The sequence below is a fragment of the Rhineura floridana genome, chromosome 21 (assembly GCF_030035675.1).
Source record: "Rhineura floridana isolate rRhiFlo1 chromosome 21, rRhiFlo1.hap2, whole genome shotgun sequence".
Taxonomy (NCBI): domain Eukaryota; kingdom Metazoa; phylum Chordata; class Lepidosauria; order Squamata; family Rhineuridae; genus Rhineura; species Rhineura floridana.
The window spans coordinates 14,635,820-14,656,166 of record NC_084500.1 but is presented as its reverse complement, the minus strand read 5'-3'; the positions used below and the strand labels follow the sequence as shown (position 1 = coordinate 14,656,166).

Sequence of the window (20,347 nt, the reverse complement as noted above, 5' to 3'; positions counted from 1 at the left end):
GTTGGAAAAAGTCCACAAAAACAGTAGAGGTGTTAACAGTCAAATAGCCTTGCTGTATTTCTGCTGATACTTCAATTCAAAGCAATGGTCAAAATTGGCTTTGTTCTAAGTGCATAGTCATTTTAAAAGAAATCAAATGTTGACAAAATGCATGGTGTTTCAGTGCTGGCTATTAACTTTTGTAAATATAATATATTTTTTTAAACCCACCTGTATCTTGTCTCTCTAGTCATTGGCTGAGCTGCTGTGTCACAGGCATGTTCAGAAACATTTTAAGTTCTCAGGGAGAAGCAGTCAGGATGAGAATGTTTGCTCCTGTGAAGGAAGTGAAAGGTGTGTTGGGATTATTTCATATATGGCCCAGAAAAAGTTATGCAGAGAAGAGGATCCTTTAGGATGGAACCCAACATCAGGAAGCAGGGATATCAATGCAACTTTTAAGTGTGCAATTAATTACTGGGTCTCAGGCCCCCTATAGCAAGAACGTTGATTATTAGGTTTTTATTTGCAGTATTTAAAAAAAATCACAAGGAAAACACTTTACATATTTGTCAAATGTACACAGCCTCCAGTATAAACTCCTTCAAATTTGTTCTCATTTTCTGTGCTCATGCAATAAAAATCAATGGAACCTATGAAAAGATCAAGCTCTTTATCTGCACACTCAGAGATCAAAATATTTTCTTCATTCGTTTTATTTATTTATAGCATTTGTTAGTTGCTTTTTTCCAAAAATAGGACTCAAAGGGACGTACAAAAAGGAAAACAAAAACACACTGCATATGAAATAGCTTACAAGAAGTCAAACAATGGCAAAAACAATTTCAATTCATGAAAGAGAATTGACAGGATAGAGAAAATCTACCTTTTGGCTGCCTTAATTTTGGGTATAATAGGATGGTAATGGGGTATGTATTTGGTTATTGTGAGTATGCATAGCTAACAAGTCATTATGTTTCACTGACAATATATATAGGCTTGCGCCATCGTGATCAGGCCTCCGTTACAGGCCCACTGCATGGTCTTGGGCATGCCACAATAACGCAGCCTCAGTTCTCCAAACTGTAAAATGTACAAAAGTTGCCACAACATTGTGAAAACTGGAAGACTTAAAATCATGTACAAAACTAATTTGTATGAATGGTGAATAATCTCATATATTGACTTACCGTGTACTTTTATTTATTAAATTTATATCCCATCCTTCCTCCCAAAACACCAGTTCTCAAGTATGTGAATCTCTCCAAGTTTATTTATTTATTTAATTAATTAATTTAATTTATATACCGCCCTAAGCCTGAAGGCTCTCTGGGCGGTGTACATAAAAGATAAAACAAGCACAGTGTATAAATACAATAAATACAATAAATCAAGAACCAATAACAAACAAACAATAAAAGAACCAAACAACGTCCAGAATACAAGATAATAGTGAAATACTGTTAAAATACACTTTAAAATGCCTGGGAGTATAAAAAGGTTTTCACCTGGCGCCGAAAAGATAGTAGCGTCAGCACCAGGCGCACCTCATCAAGGAAACTGTTCCACAGTTCGGGGGCCACCACTGAAAAGGCCCTAGTTCTAGTCACCACCCTCCGAGCTTCTCGATGGGATGGCACTCGGAGGAGGGCCTTAGATGTTGAGCGCAGTGTACGGGTAGGTTCATATTGGGAGAGGCATTCCACCAGGTATTGCGGTCCCATGCCGTGTAGGGCTTTATAGGTCAAAACCAGCACTTTGAATCTAGCCCGGAAACAAATAGGAAGCCAGTGCAGATGGGCCAGAACAGGTGTTATATGAGCGGACCTTCTGGTCCGTGTCAGCAATCTGGCCGCTGCATTCTGGACTAGTTGTGATAAGGGATGTCCTTGAGAATAAGCATTACTAGATCAAGGTAGGTATAACAAAGTTTTATTGCTGCAGCAAGGCGCTAGGGAGTCAAGCTCAGCCAACAGCGCGCCAAAATGCAAAGAACACAGAATACTTATACACTTTGCCTGGGCTCTGTCTCTGCATCCCATAATTGCAGTCACAAAACTGTTACAAAAGAACATTGCCTTATAAGGCCAGGAATACAGCAAAACAACAAGTGCATATGTGTCAAGATGGCGTGACTGCAATGAAAGTAACATTTGGAAGGTACAACAGACTAAGGGGGTTATTTATCCTTATCATTCCCCCCTTTAATACTTTAACTTCTTATTTTTAATAATTAAAGTATTACACAATACTGTACTACAAATGATTTTTTTCTTCTTCTTCTTGAGGTACTGGCTGATATCGGTTGGCTTGTAACACCATCTGTCGGGCTACCTGGTTTTCCACTGTACCTAAAATTATACTTTTAAAGCAATTTACGATTACTGACAAAACATATGGCAACAACAAACATAACAATAATAATACAGTGACAATACCTATTAACCCTTTCAATCCTCCAAACCAATTGAACCACGAACTTCAATCACCTAAATCTATTCCCTTCCAGGTTTGTATGGGTACATGGGCGAGTTTCTTCATCTTATTTGTAAGATCTTTTACAGCCTGCCCATTGTTGTCAATCTTTAAGCAACATTCTGTCAGATTTAACAATTTGCAAACTCCACCCTCTTTAGCCAATAAATAATCCAGGGCTAAACGATTTTGCAAAATACCTTCCCTCATTTGAGTGGATTGGTCTGCTAGGAGATCCAGCGCTCCAGCAGTCTGATTTGTGATTATTTCCACTACCGCCTGCAACCGGATGAGACGGTTCAATATATAAATAGGAGTCCTATAGCCCCACATACCATCCTGTGCCCAGGACGCAGGATCATAAGTGGCAATGATTCTTTCGGGTGGCCATTCGTCCTCCCAATCATTTCCCTGACCTTTGGCTATACTTGTATCTATGGTCCGCTTCCTCCGAGCATCTTTGTCATCAGCAAACACTGGAACTAAGGGATTTAGATTTTCCCCTTTTAAGGTGTACATGGGTTGAATGATTCCTACATAACAGGTACCTGTCCAATTTACTGGCAGGATGGCATATGCTTTATGACCGCATATCCAGTAATGTCCTTTTAGGGCATATCGGATTGAGTCAGGTAATTGTGGAGCTCGATGTTCATATGAGAAATATTTTGTATCCTTATTTCCCAATGGCCCTGTCAGCAATGCCGCCTTTGTCCCCTGAAGTGTACATTTCCATATTCCTGTGGAGTTATTAAATTTACAACTTCTACCAGTCCTGGTATCATTTACTATACTCCAGTATTGACTGAACCCCATTACTACGGTTCCATTTGGATGGCGCCATTGCCAGGCCCAATCCTCAAGTATTTGATCTGAGGTACAGTTATGCAACTGACATAATAAAGTGGTGGAATTTGCTGCATCACATACCACATCACAGTTTATAAGTGGATTTTCACTACCAGGAGTACAGACACACCAAGTACCATTTTTCAATTGAATATGGGTTTGATTCCACCTATGCATTTCTTTGCTACAATCCGTAATGGGACAGTAGGCAATAACACAAAATTGTTCCCATTGCATAGTCCAATTGCAATATGATTTTCCGACCAAGACCCCCTCCGACAAATTCTGTTGTATGCAATAATGACCTCCAGGATTCCAGCGGACTTCCCAATTGTGATTAGTAGTCCAAAGGTCACTTCCATTATAAACATCACTCTTGTTGCTTAACAACCATTTAGGGTTTAAGGGAATTGCCATCCACGGCCATTGAGGAAACCCTTGAGGATTTCCACAAATCCAGCAATTTGACAAATTAAATTCTTTTGCCACTTGATTTACCAATGTTAGAAAGGTATTTTCTTGGCAATTTTGACACATGCCTGGAGGTTCAGATGCTTGACAATAAGGGGGAAACAATATCAGAATCAAAAGAACTAAGAACTGAAACAAAATGATCACATAAGACAATTTACAACAGGACATAATTGCTATTTCTAGACAGATCTGGATCTTCGGGCGGTGTCCCACTACTTCTTCCGGGTAAGTAGGGGATGCAGCACCCCCTGTGGTTTCGCTCACTCGGTTTCCTGTCCCGAGGAGGCTTCTCCCGTCGCGTCCCTGCTTCCAGTAGTGGCACGCTTCCGGATCCTCATCCGCAACGCCCCTGGTGTGTTGGTTACTACTTCCCATTCTGGATTCGCTGCTGGTTTCACTCTGGTCCAGTGAATCCATGGAGTCTGCCCTTCAACCTTCAAGGACGTGGGAGTAACCATTATTACTGCAAATGGACCTTTCCACTTAGGCTGCAATGGTTTATCATCCCATACCCTGACCCATACTAAATCCCCTGGCTCAAAGGCGTGCATGTTAGTTGTAACTTGTAATGGACTGGGATCAGTATACTGTTGTAATTGTCCAACAATCCTATTCAGAGCCTGCAGTTGTTTCTGAAGGCGTACTTGTCCATGGTCTTCCAATACCTCAACTCCAGTTGGCAGAGGTGGTGGTCTGCCATACATTAATTCATACGGAGTGTAGCCTGAGCTTCGTGGGGTGCATCTGGCGTGTAATAAGGCTAATGGTAACAGCCGAGGCCATTTTTCTTTAGTCTCTATGCATAACTTAGTGAGATGAGCCTTGATAGTCTGATTTGCCCTCTCAACCATTCCACTACTCCGTGGTCGCCATGCACAGTGTAACTTCCAAGTCAACCCTAATGCCGTTGATAGACTATTCACTAGAGTATTTACAAACGCTGGTCCGTTATCAGAATTGATTTGTATTGGTAGACCATATCGAGGAATAATTTCTTCCAAAATAAATTTTGACACTACAGCTGCTGTCTCTCCTGTTGCTGGTTTAGCCTCTATCCATCCAGTGTAAGTACAAACAGCAACGAGCAATACCTTTAGTCCACAAGCGGCTGGCATATGGCTGTAGTCAACCTGAATCACTTGAAAGGGCCTAGTGCCCTTCAGTATGGCTCCTGGGGTCAGATTTGGTCCGCGACGAGGATTCACTTGTGCACAGGTAAGGCATTCTTTGGTGATTATATCACACCATTTAGATATATGGTCAATATAATACCATTTCTTTAGCAACGTTTCCAGAGCTATCTTTCCCAGGTGGCATTGTTGGTGAACCTTGGAAACTATAGGATGAGCCAAATTTTGAGGTATCCAGACACAACCGTCAGGCAAGACTTTCCATCCACTCACATTCCGGTAACTATAATCTTGAGCTTCTCTTTTTTCCTCTGGAGTGTAGACAGGACTTCCCACATCCGTGGGAACTTCTACATAATACAGGTGAGCAAAACTCCTGGCAACAGGGGGGGCTTTAAGAGCTGCAGACTTAGCTGCTTTATCGGCCTGAGCATTTCCTTGATGGACCGGACCATCCTGTCTTTTATGAGCCCTACAATGTACCACAGACACTTTCCTAGGTTTCCACACTGCATCTAAGAGTGCCCTGATTTCATGTGCGTACGCTATAGGCCTTCCTTCAGAGGTGAGGAATCCTCTTTCCTTATACAGGGCTCCATGCACTTGCAAGGTGAGGAAAGCGTTTTTACTATCTGTATAGATTGTCACTTCCTGTCCTGCTCCTTCCCGTAGGGCTTCAGTAAGTGCTATAATTTCAGCTTTATGGGCCGAAGTTCCTGGGGGCAGCTTGCCATGCCGGACTATATGTCCTCCTTGTTCCACTACTGCGTATCCTGCTACTTTAGTCCCTTGTTGTAAGTAACTACTTCCGTCGCAGAATAGGGATTGTCCCTTCCTTAATGGCTGATCTTTTAGGTCCGGTCTACTGGAGAACACTTTAGTCATTATTTCTTCACAATCGTGTACTGGCTCTTGCTCTGGCACTGGCATTAATGTAGCTGGATTCAATGTTGCCCTATCCTGTACAATCACGTTTGGATTTTCACACAACTGGGCAGTATATTTAATTAAACGGGAACTCGTCATCCATTTTGGCCCTTGTTTTTCCAGCAGATTTCGAATGGAGTGTGATGCAATCACTTGAATGGTTTGCCCGAAGGTGAGTTTCAATGCTTCAGTTAACAACAAGGATGTAGCCGCAATGCTCCTCAAGCAGCCTGGCCAGCCTTGGCTTACGGGGTCCAATTTCTTACTTAGATACGCCACGGGGCGTTCCCAGGAGCCCAAGGCTTGGGTCAGCATTCCCACCGCAACTCCTCTTCTATCATCCACAAATAGTTTGAATGGTCTTGTCGTATCGGGTATCCCTAATGCTGGTGGGTTTAGCAGGGCATTGTTCAGTTTTTCCACGCTCGCAACGTGGGAGGGCTCCCAATCTAAAGGGGCAGTTTCTGGCCTTCATTCTTGTAACATGGAATATAATGGTTTTGTAATGGTGGCATAGTCCAGAATCCATATCCTGCAATACCCGGCCATTCCTAACAATGTACGGAGCTCTTTCTTAGTTTCAGGTCTCGGTAGTGAACGTATTGCAGCAGTACGAGCCGGACTAAGGTACCTTTGGTCTTTCTGGATTATAAATCCTAAATATTCTACTTCCAGCTGACAGATCTGGGCCTTCTTCTGACATGCCCGGTAACCCAGGGCCTCCAAGGTTTGCAACAAAGATTTGGAATATTTCCAACAAGTATCAAAGTCTGGACTGGGGAGCAAAATATCATCCACATAAATTAACAAGGGCCCATTTTCCTCCTGCCAGCTGATCAAGTCTTTATTCAACTGTTGGCTAAAAATAGATGGGGAGTGGCAGAACCCTTGGGGCAGCCGGGTCCAAGAGTACTGGCTAGTAACTCCTGTTTGGACATCTTCCCAAGTAAAGGCAAACAAAGGTATTGCTTCTGCAGCCAACGGTATGCTGAAGAACGCGTCTTTCAGATCAATTACTGTGTAGATAGTACTCCCTCCAGGTATTCTTCCCAACAAAGTGTAGGGGTTAGGTACTATAGGGGTCATGGATATGACGGATTCATTTACTGCCCTCAAGTCCTGTACTGGACGATAATCGCCTTCTGTCCCTGGCTTCTTAACAGGCAGCAAAGGTGTGTTCCATGCGGAAGTAATACTTGTCAGCACCCCTAACTCCATCAGCCTGTTAAGGTGATGTTGAATTGGTTCTCTGGCCTCACTTGGAATTGGGTACTGCTTAAGTTGTATAGGGCTGGCTTGAGGTTTCAGGGTAATTCGGACTGGTTCTGCACGTACTGCTAAACTTGACGGGTTGTTCTCAGCCCACACCCCAGGTACAGATTGTATCAGTTCCCACTCTTCAGATGTCCTTTCCCTCACGACACACACTGATGTATAACATCTCCAAGCCTCCTGTATTGGACATAACAGTACGGGTAATTCTGTGGCGGGGGTACTCATCTTCACCTGGCCCGAAGGGCTGAATTCCAGGGTAGCTTGCATTTTACACAGAAGATCCCTTCCAATAAGAGGGACAGGACACTCGGGCATATACAAAAATTCACGGAAAAGTACTTGAGATCCAGTTGCCACTGGTTGCCCCTTTAAATTAATTGCCAAGACAGACTTCCCTGATGCTCCGATGATGGGAGTTGTATGTTTGCTACAACTCCCAAGGGGTTGATTTAAAACTGACCGTTGGGCCCCTGAATCTACTAGTCCTGCGACTGTTACTCCCCCAATCTCCATTTCCAATACGGGCTCAGGGGGGTTTGCCCGTAGGCCTCCCTAAGGTTGGACAGGGTATAATCTGTCCTCATCTCCTCTCTGAATTCCTTTGCCTCTGCCTCTCCCTCTGTATCCTATTCCCTGTTGCCTTCCTCGTTCCCGGAGCAACCCTCTGATCTCCGTCATGGTTCCTTCAGCTTCCATTCGCCGTTGACTATTCTGATTTCTTTCTGGGCATTCATTTTTCCAATGATTAAATCCCTTACAGTATGCACACTGGTTCCGATCCAAAACTGGACGGTCCACGTTTCTCTTTCCTCTTCCTCTGTCCATGCCCCTGCCTCTTCCTCTAATTGGCCCAGCTGTCCCTTGCAATGCTGCGGCCAGTAAACATGCTTTGTCCTTCATTCTCCTATCTTTTTCCTTAGCTTCCTCGGCGTCCCGGTTGGTATATACCCTGTCCGCTATAGCCTTTAATTGTGATAGGGTCATTCCCTCAAACCCCTCGGTCTTCTGCAATTTCTTCCGGATATCAGGAGCTGACTGTGCCACAAAACTCATTACTATGATAGACCTATCCCCTTCCTCTTCAGGGTCTAGGGGACTGTATTTTCGGTATGCTTCCTGCAATCTTTCCAAGAAATCGCCGGGTGTTTCTTCCCTCTTCTGGACCACATCATGAATTTTCTGCATATTCATCAACTTCTTCTTCCCTTTCTTCACTGCTTCTAGGAAGAGCGCTTGATAGTCTGCCTGGGCAGCCTGTCCTGCGGCTGTATTTAGACCCCAATTCGGATTGGTGAGTGGGGCTCTTTCCCTTACCCAGATTGACGGATCAGCTTGATTTGCAGCTGTAGCTGCCTGTCGTACGGCACTCTCCATGTTGTCCTGGATAGTGCGACACTGCTCACTTGTAAACAAATATGCCTCTAATTGCTGAATATCTGCCCATGTCGGGTTTTGAGCCTGAATTATGCCTTCCAGCATGTCAATGAATTTCTTTGTATCTGCTTCATAAGAGGGACCATGATTTTTCCAGTTTAATAAATCTGCAGTTGAAAAGGGCACATAAGACCGAGTTTCCACTACTATTCCTTGTACTTGTCCATCATCATCAGTCTGGGGTACTATTCCCGCCGTAACTCGAACTGGCGCTGTCAGTATTCCTTCTTTTTTGATACGGCTTTGGTTTCTAGTCTGCACGGGGGTAAGTCTTTGAACTTCAGGCGGGGCAGATGGCACGATAGGCCGTATGTCAACAGACAGCTGCGAGAGTTCTGGATATAGACGGAGTGGAGAATCACTGGAATTATCATTCGGCTGGGTTGAAACTGGTTCTTGATCTCTGTCAGAATTCTCGGGGGGCTGGGGCCTCGCAGTATTTGCCACATATGGTGGTAGTAATTCAGGGGGCCGGGAATCTTCCAACACCGGTGGTCTTGACTTTCTTTTTTCTGGTTGGCTTTTACACTGCACTATCATCAATCTGGCAGGTCCATCACCTTCTTTCTTCTGGATGGCCTTAACTGTTTTGGGCGGGTGTTTACTCAGTTCCAACCAGCCTAGAGCGTAACCGGCATCATCAGGCAGTATTCCCGGATTTGTATCAACTATCACATAGTTAAACAGTCTTGCGACGGCTGGTATATAAAAGGTTCCTTCCGGTGGCCACCAAATGAAACTAGGGGCCATGTTAGGCCATGTTTCCTCACATTTGGTCTTCATTGTATTCAGGTTACATTTTGTCTGGTCAAAGTAATTTTTAAACTGGGCAGTGGCCACATCTAAGGGAGTACTCTGCCCTTTTCCCATCCTGCCTATTCCTAATATCTATTAGGATAGTAAACACAAAAGCGGGTGTAAGGCGCCGTAGAGTAAGGGGTCTCTACGGGGAGGTCAACAAGAGGGTTTTCTTTTCTCAGTGAATTCCGCTCTATTTGTGGTCGCCACCAGCGCTTACTAGTCCTCGGTGATACTTGGCCTGGAGCCAGAGGCACTAGGAGCGGGAAACACTAGTGCTTAGCCAGGTCCAGAGGTACCTTTACTCCGGACTTTCGTCACTGGGCAACACACTTTCGAACGTTTCACTCCACTCATTCACCATTCATGCCAACAGGAAACCCACCAACCCGTTTCCTATGACTCCAGGTGAGGGACTGGCCTTGTCCCCCCTTCAGTCCTTAAGGACTGGCCAGAACTGTCTAAGGGACCCACTATACTCGCCTGTTCCTGTGGGTTGGTGGATCAGTCCCTTCCCGTGCCGGCCGGTCTTTTACTGGAAAGTTTGTTTTACCCCCTTAGTCTCTAGCGGAGGTGCTGGAGAAGGAGCCGGCCGTTCGTGCCGCAGGGCGAACAGTAAATCTTCGTTCGGCGCGCTCCCGTTGGTGACGTTCGGCTGGGCCCTTGCCCCGCCAGTCCACTTGCAAAGAGAGGTGGAATACCACAATCTACAATAATGCACTATTCTCGGGTCCCATCTGGGGTGCCAAATGATAAGGGATGTCCTTGAGAATAAGCATTACTAGATCAAGGTAGGTATAACAAAGTTTTATTGCTGCAGCAAGGCGCTAGGGAGTCAAGCTCAGCCTACAGCGTGCCAAAATGCAAAGAACACAGAATACTTATACACTTTGCCTGGGCTCTGTCTCTGCATCCCATAATTGCAGTCACAAAACTGTTACAAAAGAACATTGCCTTATAAGGCCAGGAATACAGCAAAACAACAAGTGCATACGTGTCAAGATGGCGTGACTGCAATGAAAGTAACATTTGGAAGGTACAACAGACTAAGGGGGTTATTTATCCTTATCAGTTGTAGTTTCCGAACAGTCTTCAAGGGCAGCCCAACGTAGAGCGCATTGCAGTAGTCCAGTCTAGAAGTTACCAGAGCATGAACAACTGAGGCGAGGTCATCACTGTCCAGATAGGGACGTAGCTGGGCTACCAGGCGAAGATGGTAGAAAGCATTCCGTGCCACCGAGGCCACCTGGGCCTCAAGTGACAAGGAAGGATCAAAAAGAACCCCCAAGCTACGCACCTGTTCCTGCAAGGGGAGTGTAACCCCATAAAGAACAGGATGAACATCCTCCATCTGGGCAGAGAAGGCACTCACCAACAGCGTCTCGGTCTTGTCTGGATTGAGCTTCAGTCTGTTAGCTCCCATCCAGTTCATTATCGCGGCCAGACAGCGGTTTAGCACGTTAACAGCCTCACCTGAAGAGGATAAAAAGGAGAAATAGAGTTGCGTGTCATCAGCGTACTGATGGCAACGCACCCCAAAACTCCTGATGACCGCACCCAGCGGCTTCATGTAGATGTTGAAAAGCATGGGGGACAGTACCGATCCCTGCGGGACTCCACAATGGAGAGTCCAGGGCATCGACCAATGTTCCCCAAGCACTACCTTCTGGTGGCGACCCACCAAGTAGGAGCGGAGCCACTGCCAAGCAGTACCCCCAACTCCCAACTCCGTGAGTCTTCCCAGAAGGATACCATGGTCGATGGTGGGGGAGAATGTGGATACATACAGTATGCTATAAGGCAACGGCTTGATTCTGAAAGAAAATCAAAGGATACAGGTTGGCTGTGGTTCCTCAGTTCCACAAGGGGTTGCACTAAAGCTTTACCAAAAAGTTGAGTTCTGACGGTAGTAAGAGAGGTGACAACAAACAGCTGTTTGGGGAGACACTCCCAAGCATAACGGTCAGTTTAAGCATGAAATGGCTGGCATAACATTAAAGGGTGCATTTAAAATGCACATGTATGCATGCACGCACATTGACTTTTCCAAGAGCTGTCCACCCACCACAAAGGAAGCTATGAAGGTACCTTATACTGAGTCAGATAAATTGGTCTGTTTAGCTCAGTAATGTCTACAATAGCTGGCAGTGGCTTTACAGGATTTCAGACAGGGTTTTCTCCAAGCCTCACCTGGAGATGTCAAAGAATTGATCCTGGGACCTTCTGCATGCAAGGCAGGTGCTCTACCGTTGAGCTACTATATTCCACAGCACATCTGGGCACCTCCCCAAGCAGGTATGGTAACATTCTGTTTATAAAGAGAAGACACCACACATCTTTGAGCATCCCAGTAGTGGATTATTTCTTATCGGCAAATGTACTCTACACATTCTTGGGGGAACTTTGTGTGTAGGTCCATTTTGGAAAATTTTTGTTTTCTCTTGGAGAAATGCTAAAGTGCATTTGGAGTATTTTTTCCATTGTGCCCTTAAAAAAAGTATTTTCTCTAAGAGAACCTTGTAACTTTACCATCTCTAAAATTTAAGCTCAACCATTTTTTCTTTAAAAAAATTATAATCTTTAAAGCTGCAACACTACGGATTTTGCTACAAACTTATGAACAGAAAGAGCAATATTGTTACATATTTTTATGAATACTACTACGTATTTAAATCCACCACCTTTAAATTGACAAGCTTATGGACTGTGCTACAAGCCATTTTTAAAAAAGAACTACAGTAATTAAGGCTGCAATCCAATACATTTCTACTCAGAAGTAAGCTCCATTGGGTTCAGTGGGACTTACTCCCAGGTAAGTGTGTATTGGATTGCAGCCTAAACCTACAGGTTTAAAGATAGTTTTCTAAAAAAGAAAAGGGTTGTAACACAATCCATAAGGTTGCGGGTTAATATATTCATTTAATAAAATTCAAAGTTAAAAGTGGTTGATCTGTAGGATGTAGTTTTGTAGAACAAAGTTTGTTGTTTTAAATAATGTTTAAGATTATATTATTAGTGTTAGCAATATAATAATTGCTATTTTTAATAATAGGTTTGCAGCACAATCCTGGATGATTGTGCTGCAAACCTATTATTATTTGTTATTATTATTATTTAGCAGTAGTAGTAGTAGTAGTAGTAGCCATCTTTGAACCAGCAACCCAATAGACTGTCCCATCATATTTTTTCTTTTACTCCTGTCTTTAAAAGAAAAAAAGATTATAGGACAGTCTGTAGGACTGCTGTTTCAAAAACGGCTACTACTACTACTAAATAACATTTTTAATTCTTACTATTATTATGCTGCCCTGGGCTCCTTCTGGGAGGAATATACATTTAATGCATGAATATAAACGTTGTTGTTGCCTTCAAGTCGATTGCGACTTATGGCGACCCTACGAATCAGCGACCTCCAAGAGCATCTGTTATAAACCACCCTGTTCAGATCTTGTAAGTTCAGGTCTGTGGCTTCCTTTGTGGAATCAAGCCATATCTTATTTGGCATTCCTCTTTTTCTGCTTTCTACTCCCTGCTGTTTTTCCCAGCATTATTGTCTTTTCTAGTGAATCATGTCTTCTTGTTATGTGTCCAAAGTATAACCTCAGTTTCACCATTTTAGCTTCTAGTGATAGTTCTGGTTTAATTTGTCCTAACACCCAATTATTTGTCTCTTTTGCAGTCCATGGTATGCGCAAAGCTCTCCTCTAACACCACATTCAAATGAATTGATTTTTCTCTTATCCGCTTTTTTCACTGTCCAACTTTCACATCCATACATAGAGATCAGGAATACCATGGTCTGAATTATCCCATTCCTAGACTTCTTCTGATTTCTTGACTATTGTCTCCATTTTGGTTAATGACTGTGCCAAGGTATTGATAATCCTTGACAAGTTCAATGTCCTCTTTGTCAACTTTAAAGTTACATCTTCTCTTGTCATTATAGTCTTCTTGACATTCAGCTGTAGTCCTGCTTTTGTGCTTTCTTCAACTTCATCAGCATTCTTTTCAGGTAATTACTGGTTTCTGCTAAGAGTATGGTATCGTCTGCATATCTTAAATTATTGATATTTCTCCCTCCAATTTTCACACCTCCTTCATCTTAGTACTATCCCACTTTCCGTATGACATGTTCTGCGTATACATGAAACAGGTAGGGTGATAAAATACACCCATCTCATACCTTTCTGATTGGAAACCAATCGGTTTCTCCATATTCTGTCCTTACAGTAGCCTCTTGTCCAGAGTATAGGTTGTGCATCAGGACAATCAGATGCTGTGGCACCCCCATTTCTTTTAAAGCATTCCATAGTTTTTCATGACCTATACAATCAAAGGCTTTGCTGTAATCTATAAAGCACAGGGTGATTTCCTTCTGAGATTCCTTGCTCCATTCCATTATCCAACGTGTTTGCAATATGATCTCTGGTGCCTCTTCCCTTTCTGAATCCCGCTTGGACATACAGCATTTCTCACTCCATATATGGTAAGAGCCTTTGTTGAGCATTACTTTACTTGCATGGGATATTAAGGCAATAGTTTGATGATTACTACATTCCCTGGGATCCCCTTTCTTTGGAATTGGGATGTATATTCAATGCTTCCAGTCTGTGGGCCATTGTTTAGTTTTCCATATTTGTTGACAATTTTTTGTCAAAATTTGGACAGATTCAGTCTCAGTTGCTTGTAACAATTCTGTTGGTATGCCATCTATTCCTGGTGATTCATTCCTTCCAAGTGTTTTAAGAGCAGCTTTCGCCTCACATTCTAAAATTTCTGGTTCTTCACCCTATGGTTCCTCCGTGAAATTTTAGTTCTTCACCCTACAGTTCCTCCATGAAATTTCTGATTCTTCGTCATACGGTTCCTCCATCAAAATATTAAATAAATATTAGCCATCTTTAACCCAGCAACCCTATATAGACTGTGCTATATATATTTTTTTAAGTTTTCCTTTTTTATTTTAAACAGGAGTAAAAAGGAAGGAAGGGGAAAACCCTTTGGGGGTGGTTCAACAGAGCAGGTTAAATAATTAATAGTTTTTATTTCATTTTATTTAAAAAAAGAAGAAAGGGTTTAGAAAGGGCCCCAACCAGGTACGACACACACCAAAGAGGAGAGGGAGAGCGCGGCCTGCGGCCTTCACCGTCCCCTCAGGCGTCCTCCTCCGCCGTCGCCTCCTCCTCCTTCTCGCGCTCTTCTTCTCTCTCTCTCCCTCTTTCCTTTTCTCCTCCTTAATTCCCTCCATCCTTCTCCAAAAGGGCGACGGCGCCCCCAGCGGTTCCCTCCCAAGCAGGCCTCGCCCCGCGGCCTGAGGCGAAGCAGGGCAGGAACTGAACGCCTCGCCTCGGCGGCTGGGCTTGAGGGGAGGCAGAGAGCGAGAGTACCAGCGCTAGCGGGCTGGCGGGCTGCTGGGCGGAGCGAGCAGGCCCCAGGCCCCAGCCCCGAGCGAGCGAGCAAGCCGGCCCCAGCCCGGAGAGCGCAGCGCAGCACAGCTTGGGCGGAGAAGGAGGAAGAGGCGGGTGCCTCCGCTGCCGCTGGCCTCCCCGTCTCCCTCCATCCCTCGCTCGGCACACGCAAGATGGCGGCCGTGGAGCTGGAGTGGGTGCCCGAGACGCTCTACAACACCGCCATCTCGGCCGTGGTCGACAGCTACGGCCGGGCGCGCCGCAGGGACATCCGCTCCTTGCCCGAGAACATCCAGTTCGACGTCTATTACAAGGTGGGCCAGACCCGGAGCCCTGCGTGTGGGGGGAGGAAGAAAGAGCGGGGAACCCCACGGATGGGGGGCGGCCCGGGGTGGGTAGGACGCGAAACACGCGGGGGGGGGTGGCCGAAGCTAATGTCGTCCCCCTCCCCAATTAAATATATATATATATTCCCAACGTTGGGGAAGGGGCTCGAAGAAGGGGGCTTACCGCCCACCCCATCTCAGGCTTGGCCTTTTTTCCCTATCGCCCAAAAGAAGCCCTCACAGGCTCCCTCTTTTGCATTCTCTGTTAAGAGAAATGGACCCCCCCCACACACACACGCAAGCTCAGAAGCTGTTTTGCATGTGGTCCCCCCTCCTGAAAAAAAATTTTTTTGCACCCCTCAGTGTCAGATTGGAAGCACCTTCAATATCGGTTTCTTTGCACACACCCCCCACTATATAATTCCGAACAGGTTTTGCGTTTTGCTCTCCCCCTAAATTTCTTTATAACCCCCCATCTCTGAATCTGTGTTGCCCATTATTGCCCCACCACTCACTCCTTCAGAATGGTCTGCACCCTTCTCCTCTGAGGAATTAATACCCACACACACAGTTTAGGCCCCATAAAATCTCAGTTGCTTATTCCCCCCTCACTTATTTGCCGTCCTTTTTTGCACCCCTTCACTGTCGAATTTGCTCTACATAGAATCGTTTTTGTAATTTATTTTTACCCTGAACATCCCTACCAATTCTTGCAACAATATTTACCACCACTTTAATACTTGTCCCCATTACCTGCTTTCCATTTATTCCCTCTCCTGGCAACCCCACTCCTGCAAACTTCTCTTCTAGAATTTTCCTTCTCAGAAAACTGACTCCCTCCCCCTGTTTCTGTACATCCATCCCGGCAAGTACCCCCATCCCCCCCCCCAAATTCCTTTCATCCTTTTCTTTGCCCTTCTTATCCTTTATGTATACACCCCACTGTAGAACTTGCCCGCCTGATCTATTTTTCTTTTTCTTTGTGGCCCGTGCCCCTTTTCTCCAAGAACTCAAGAGATCTTGGCTTGGGGGGGTGCAGTTTCCAACTCAGGCCAATTGCAGAGATGGGGGAGTCTGTGTCAAGCAGTAGGTTGTAGTAGCAAAGTCTATACTGGAGCCTCAGGCTGCAATCCTAACCTCATTTATTTGAGAGCAAGCCCCGTTTAATTCAGTAGGACTTACTTCTGATGAGTAGATGTGGTTAGGTTTGCGCTGTAAATTCGAACTGATATCTAACTTTCTCACCCTCAAGTTCAGAGGACTCACCAGAGTACTATTTGTTGAGGGGAGGGGGCATATGTGCCATAATCAACATTGTTGTGGCTGTTTTTGTAGTGCTGGTGTTTTGTTTTACTTCAGAGTGCAGAATGCTTTCGAAACACTGTGATGTTGGACTATGCTGTTTTACCTTGTCTGTATGAGGACCATGAAGAGAGATGTATGTGTCTCCCACCTTTGTTCTGTAGAGTTGGGGTGCTTTTGAAACTAAGGATTCTCTCTTGTGTATAGCAGCATACATTTGAGAGCACATGACTTCCCCCAAAACAGTCCTGGTAACTGTAGTTTGTGGAAGGTGCTGGGAATTGTGAGGGGTAAACTGCAGTTCCCAGGATTGTTTTGGGGGAAATCATGTGCTTTCAAATGAATGGTGTGTATTTCATGAGGGCTGGTGTTCTTAATCTGAGGCACCCCTTTAACATAAAAAGGACATGCTTTTCATTTTTCCTGAATTTACCATCTCAAGTTAGTTTTATTGCTGTCTTTGCTTTTTTTTTGCTTTTTTTTAATTTGCTTGCTTGCTTTTTTGTATCTGGCTAAACATCCAAAGTGCTCCTTTGAAATAGTCAACCTTATAGACCAAGTGGAAGTCGGACGGTTTGTGATATTTTCCTAGAGAATAAGTTGTTTGTATTTTATAGGCCTGTGTAGGTTGCATACAGATGTCTTCATTCTCCGAGGCTAATCTTACTGTTTGTTATAGAGCAAATTGCTGTATGGTGTTTATCCAGTATTCTTTTTTTTTAAGTGATATTGGTAATGGGTTTCTTCTTGGCAAAAGGGAATGAGTGTGTTATGTGTGACACATTTTCCAATTTTAAATAATAGCACTTTAGCCAGTGAATAAGCAAAGGTTTTGGTTCGGGGAGACTTCTAATTCATAATTTTCCTTCCCCCATCCTCATGCTCTCCCCAACTTGACAATCTTTTGTTTTTTTACAAAAGGAAAATTTCCTTTCCCTGGAAAGGTGTCTCTGTGTTGGAAATTGAAGCTGTCCCTTGGTAGGCTGGAGCTGCTGCATTTAGAAAGGCAAGGATGAACCCTAGCAAAGTCAGGGGGATCTACGCATGGCTGGAGTTCTTATATCATAACTGCATTTATGTCTGGGTGAGGAAAGCAAGATACTCAACTTGACAGACATATTTTCGTTGGTATTGTGAATGCTAAGTGGGCATTTAAGTCGGTTTCATTGCTTTCATCTACACTAATTTATAATCATACTGTTGGGATAAGCAAGCAATTCATTTGCTGTTCGTTTGTGACAGTTTCTGTGCACTGATTAGAACTGTGGATGGATAAACTTGCCTCTGGGTACAGCGGGTCAGACTAGATGTCCTACTATCCCATTCCATGAACTGTTGGTATTAGATGTGTATCTCCTGATAGTTACTTATGAGTCATGCACATTTGAAAATGTATTTCTGAATGATGCTGTCATCCAGGAGGAAAGTATGCCTACAGATGTGAAGGCGGGGGGGGAGATCCCCCCTTTTTTGAAAATTTCTGAAGTTTTTTTCCTGAAAAAAAGTGGGGGGCATATTTTCCCCCCAAATCTTCTGGTCTTTTTTCTGGACCTTCACATATCTATGTATAGCAGAGTTGAGATCCCTAGTTCTTGTCATAATGGTAATCTTGGGCAAGCTATTTTGTTTGGACTTCTTAGTTTAGAGAAAAGCAAGTAAGAGGCAATATAACAGGGACTGTATAAAATTATGCCTCTCCCACAACATCAGAACTCATAGACATCCAATGAAGCTGAATGTTGGAAAGTTCAGGACAGACAAAAGAAAGTAATTCTTCACACAGCACATAGTGAAACTAGGGAATTCATTCCCACAAGAGGCAATGATGGCAACCAACTTGGATGGCTTTAAAAGAGGATTAAACAGATTCATGGAGGACAATGCTATCAGTGGCTGCTACCTGTGATGGCCATGTTCTGCCTCCACTGTTGGAGACAGTATACCCCTGAATACCAGCTGCTGGAAACCACAGGAGGTTGAGAGCTGCTCCGGTCCTGCTTGTGGGCTTCCCGTTGGGACATCTGGTTGGTCACTGAGAACAGGGTGCTGGACTAGAAGGGTGACTGGCCTGATCCGGCAAGGCTCTTCTTACGTTGCACCTCAGCTTGTTACCTGTAAAATGGGAATAATTTAACAAACTAAATGTGGCACATTTATGGTCTGCTAGCAAAACCAGTGTGAACAATTAAATGCTTGGGGATCTTGCAGACCACTGTGGCATAGGAGCACTATTACAAGGTTTGATGTTACTGATGCACCAGTGTAAAAGCTTATAACTGCAGTCTCAACATGCTCTTACATGCCAGTGGGTTATTGCCATACTCCAGAAATGTATAGAGGATAATACAGCTGAAACACTATTATTTTGAATTTGAGATGCTTTTCAGATTTCATTTTGCTATGATGAAGAAAGTAACAGTTTCTGCTGAAAATGTTTATATAGATATCCACTGCAAAATGTATTTTTGTAAAAAAAAAAAAAATCGTAATCAGAGATGAATTTTCTGAAGGCTCTGAACTAAGCTTGAAAAAAAGATCCCTGGCACCTGAATGCCTAAAAACTTGATGGAGTGTGAATACGTGATATTTTGCTTGCAGTATCCTTTTAAAAGTATACTTTGGTGGTGGTGGGTTTTTTTTTCAACACCACATGTTTCTAGACCTCATAATTACAGTTACAAGCTTTGAAGTGTGATGGAAAAAACTAAAGGGTTGAAAACAACAAAGGAAATTTCAAAACAGCTTCACAAATAACCTCACCAAAGTTACCGGCCCACAAGAAGGTTTTAATAGCTGGACCACATTTTGAGTACAGTACTGGGGGGAAAAACATATTGCTTCTGATTTACAAAAAAAGTTTGTTTGCCTCATCCCCTGGAGATGACTCACCAAAAGCAAATGACTATTTATAGGCTTGATTTTTAAAATGTGTATTTTTTATCACTCTCATCGTTTCCATATTAGTCTGTCTGGCTTATTTTTCACTGTAAATTCTTTGACAGCAGCGCTTTGACAGTCTTGTGCCTGCCATATTCATAAAATGACAAAGTTCTGCAAACGTTCTTAGATCTCAAGATGTCTGCAAAATGTGAGAGTTGGCGCTGTGGATGTGCTGTAGTTCAAATAGACTGTTTTAGGTGACTGACAGTGCATTTCTTTACATGTCTACTCAGAAGCATGTCCCTTTGAGTTTATTGGGGCTTTCTTCCAGGTTGTCTGTATAGAATTGCAGCCTAAAAGGCACTTGTAATTACTTTGGCCTTGGGCCTGGTTCGAAAGCTGCAGCTAGTTCAGAATGCTACATTTTTGGGTGCTAAGCAAGGTATCTGGCCATATGCATTTTACACTGGTGTATAAAAGAACTGCATTGGCTGCCTATTAGTTACTGAGCCATGTTCAAGGTTCCGTTTATAGACCTATAAAGTTGTGAACGATTTAGAACTATGTTATCTGGTGCTTCGCCTTCCTCTGAACAGATCCAGCTGATCTTTATGAAGATGTCCTACTGTCACAGGCAATAAATTACCTTCTGGAGACAGAGACTTGCCTCTTTCAACAAGCCTTATCCCATTCTGTGTTAGAATTGCTTTTTAGGAATTTTTAAAAATATTTTTTAAAAGACGTTTTAATATATTTTAGTCTGTTTTAAAGGTGATTTAGGGTGTTTTTAGTGTTTTGTTTGCCAGCATGGGCTCCTTCTGGGAGGAACGGCGAGATATAAATTTAATAAATAATATATTTAATAAGTAAATGTGGAAGTCAGCCTTTTCTGCAGTGGCACCAGCCCTCTGGAAAACCCTTCCCCATGCAGTCTGAGAAGCATCAACTGTGACATGTTTTAGGCACCTGTTAAAAACATAGTTTATTTGTTCAGGCATTTCCCGACAATGTTTAGATTGCATTGCCCAGTATTTTGTCTTAGTATGTCGATCCCTTCTTTAGGGGAAGGGCCGTAATTCAGTTGAAGAGC

General features: G+C 43.6%; 1 protein-coding gene and 1 long non-coding RNA gene across 2 annotated transcripts in view; one reads left to right on the top strand and one right to left on the bottom strand.

Moving 5' to 3' along the window:
* Positions 1–216: 216 nt before the first annotated feature.
* LOC133374206 (uncharacterized) lies at positions 217–15,050 on the bottom strand. Its single transcript, XR_009759836.1, has 3 exons — positions 14,451–15,050; positions 11,532–11,649; positions 217–315 (listed from the first exon to the last, which is right to left on the bottom strand). It is a non-coding gene; the product is annotated as an uncharacterized LOC133374206 (long non-coding RNA).
* APPBP2 (amyloid beta precursor protein binding protein 2) overlaps positions 14,473–20,347 on the top strand; it is a 46,175-nt gene continuing 40,300 nt past the window's right edge. Inside the window, exon 1 of the mRNA XM_061604796.1 lies at positions 14,473–15,063. Within this exon, the coding sequence (XP_061460780.1) occupies positions 14,923–15,063 (141 nt within the window). The 5' untranslated portion in view covers positions 14,473–14,922. The remainder of the gene's footprint in view (positions 15,064–20,347) is intronic.